Raw genomic sequence first — 1900 nt, 5'->3', positions numbered from 1 at the left:
ACTACACTTCCACTTTAAGTGTTTTCTCCCCAAAAGTACAGCTAGAAAAAACATTAAAAGAAAAAAAAATCTAAATTAAAATTAAATAAAAAATTAAAGAATGAATGAATAAATGAAATGCGCTGAAATTAAATAAAAATAAACTTATTTTGTCAACTAGTTGCCAAGTGTCAGACTCTGTTCCATGTTTTGTCTGTGTCTTGCTCCCCAGGTGTTCCTTTCCCATGTTTAATTTGTCCCAGGTGTTCCCCATGATGGTTCATTCCTCCCAGGTGTGTCTCGTCATCCCCTCCTCCTGTGTGTATTTAAAGTGTTCCCAGTCCCTTCCACTGTTACCACTGTTAAATGTCTTCCTGAGTTCGTCTACCTTGGTTCCTGTAAATAAAGTCTTGGTACCAGCGTCGCAGTTCGTCTACCTTGGTTCCTGTAAATAAAGTCTTGGTAAAGTATTTTCCAGCGTCGCCTCGTTCCTCGTGTGTGTGCACCGTGACACCAAGGCAAGATTTCTCATTTTCATTTGGTTTAACTTGAAGTACTAAAATAACTAAACTAATAAATAAAAATGACTAAAAAAATGCATATTTAAAAAAACTACAATAATAAAAATGATAAAAACACACAACAGCGTTACAAAAACTTAAAATAAATAAAAATATAAAAAGTTACATTTAATTCAAAATATTAACAAAAACTATAGTAGTATATTAATGAAAATACAATAAAAATCACACACACATATATAACATTTCACATGTTTGTTTAGTTTAACTTTAAGTAATAAAATAACTAGAACTAAAAGTAAGAAATGAAAATTAATAAACTAAATAGACATAATAAAAATCACAAAAACGCAACATTACAAAAACTTTAAATAAAATTTAAATGAAAACAAAATAGAAAATTTAAATTATTCAAAATATTAACAAAAATACCAACAAAACTATAACAGTATATCAATGATATTAAAATAATAATAATATTTGTGTATAAATGTGCTGTTTATTAATAATGTTTTGTGTGTGTGTGTATAAAGTACATTCAGAAAACAATGACTAATTAACACAAAAATCTGTGTGATCTACTCATGAGAATCATGATGAATTTGACAGTCAGTATTTTAGTTAATTATTGGGTTCAGAGGGCGGGACTTGAATTCAGGGCTGCTCTGATTGGCTGGTTTTACAGGTGGGCACGCAGCTGATTCGTGGCATTTCAGGCGGAGAGAGGAAGAGGACGAACATCGGCATGGAGCTGATCATTGATCCGCCGGTGCTTTTCCTGGACGAACCCACCACCGGCCTGGATGCCAGTACAGCCAACTCTGTCCTCATGCTGCTCAAGAGGTGCGTTTGTACACGGGACGCCCCACGAAACCTGTCATATTCCACACCTGAACCACAAGAAAGATATGTGCATTTGAATTTATTTAAAGGTAGGGCTGGGCGATATGGCCCCAAAAAAAAATGATCACGGTAAAATCAGTCGATATCGATAATTATCACAATAAGTTTCAAATCTTTATTTCTTTAAAGTTTAAAGGCAGATTTTTGCTCCTAAGTGAAAGTTGTTGAAACCAGAACATTAATTGTGGTTTTAAACGACTCTTATAAAACGGAGAGTTCCGGTGCTTGATTCTGATTGGCTGAGCCGTGTTCGAAGCTGTTGTTAATTATTCTACAAAGTAACATACACCTTTGTTTACGTTTGTCTGTTGCTCGGCAACCACTTTGTTGGAACCACAGCCGTTTCTGAGGAGCTACATTGTTTGGCGGAAGAATACTGTTTTTATTAATATCATTACACTTTATTTGCTCTGTTTTATTTTGTGAAACCTTACTACGTATATGGAATAACCGTTTTATAAAAGCAATAAGCCCCATGAAGCCGTGGTTTACAGTGA

At 34.2% G+C, this 1900-nt stretch overlaps 1 protein-coding gene across 1 annotated transcript in view; it reads left to right on the top strand.

Annotated features, from left to right (window-relative positions):
- LOC107702160 (ATP-binding cassette sub-family G member 2-like) overlaps positions 1 to 1900 on the top strand; it is a 27471-nt gene that overhangs the window by 11761 nt on the left and 13810 nt on the right. Inside the window, 1 exon segment of the mRNA XM_016504400.1 lies at positions 1186 to 1343. Within this exon segment, the coding sequence (XP_016359886.1) occupies positions 1186 to 1343 (158 nt within the window).

Source organism: Sinocyclocheilus anshuiensis, unplaced genomic scaffold, assembly GCF_001515605.1.
Source record: "Sinocyclocheilus anshuiensis isolate Anshui unplaced genomic scaffold, SAMN03320099.WGS_v1.1 scaffold1762, whole genome shotgun sequence".
NCBI lineage: Eukaryota > Metazoa > Chordata > Actinopteri > Cypriniformes > Cyprinidae > Sinocyclocheilus > Sinocyclocheilus anshuiensis.
The sequence above is the reverse complement of the archived record's forward strand: the minus strand, read 5'-3'. Positions and strand labels throughout refer to the sequence as shown.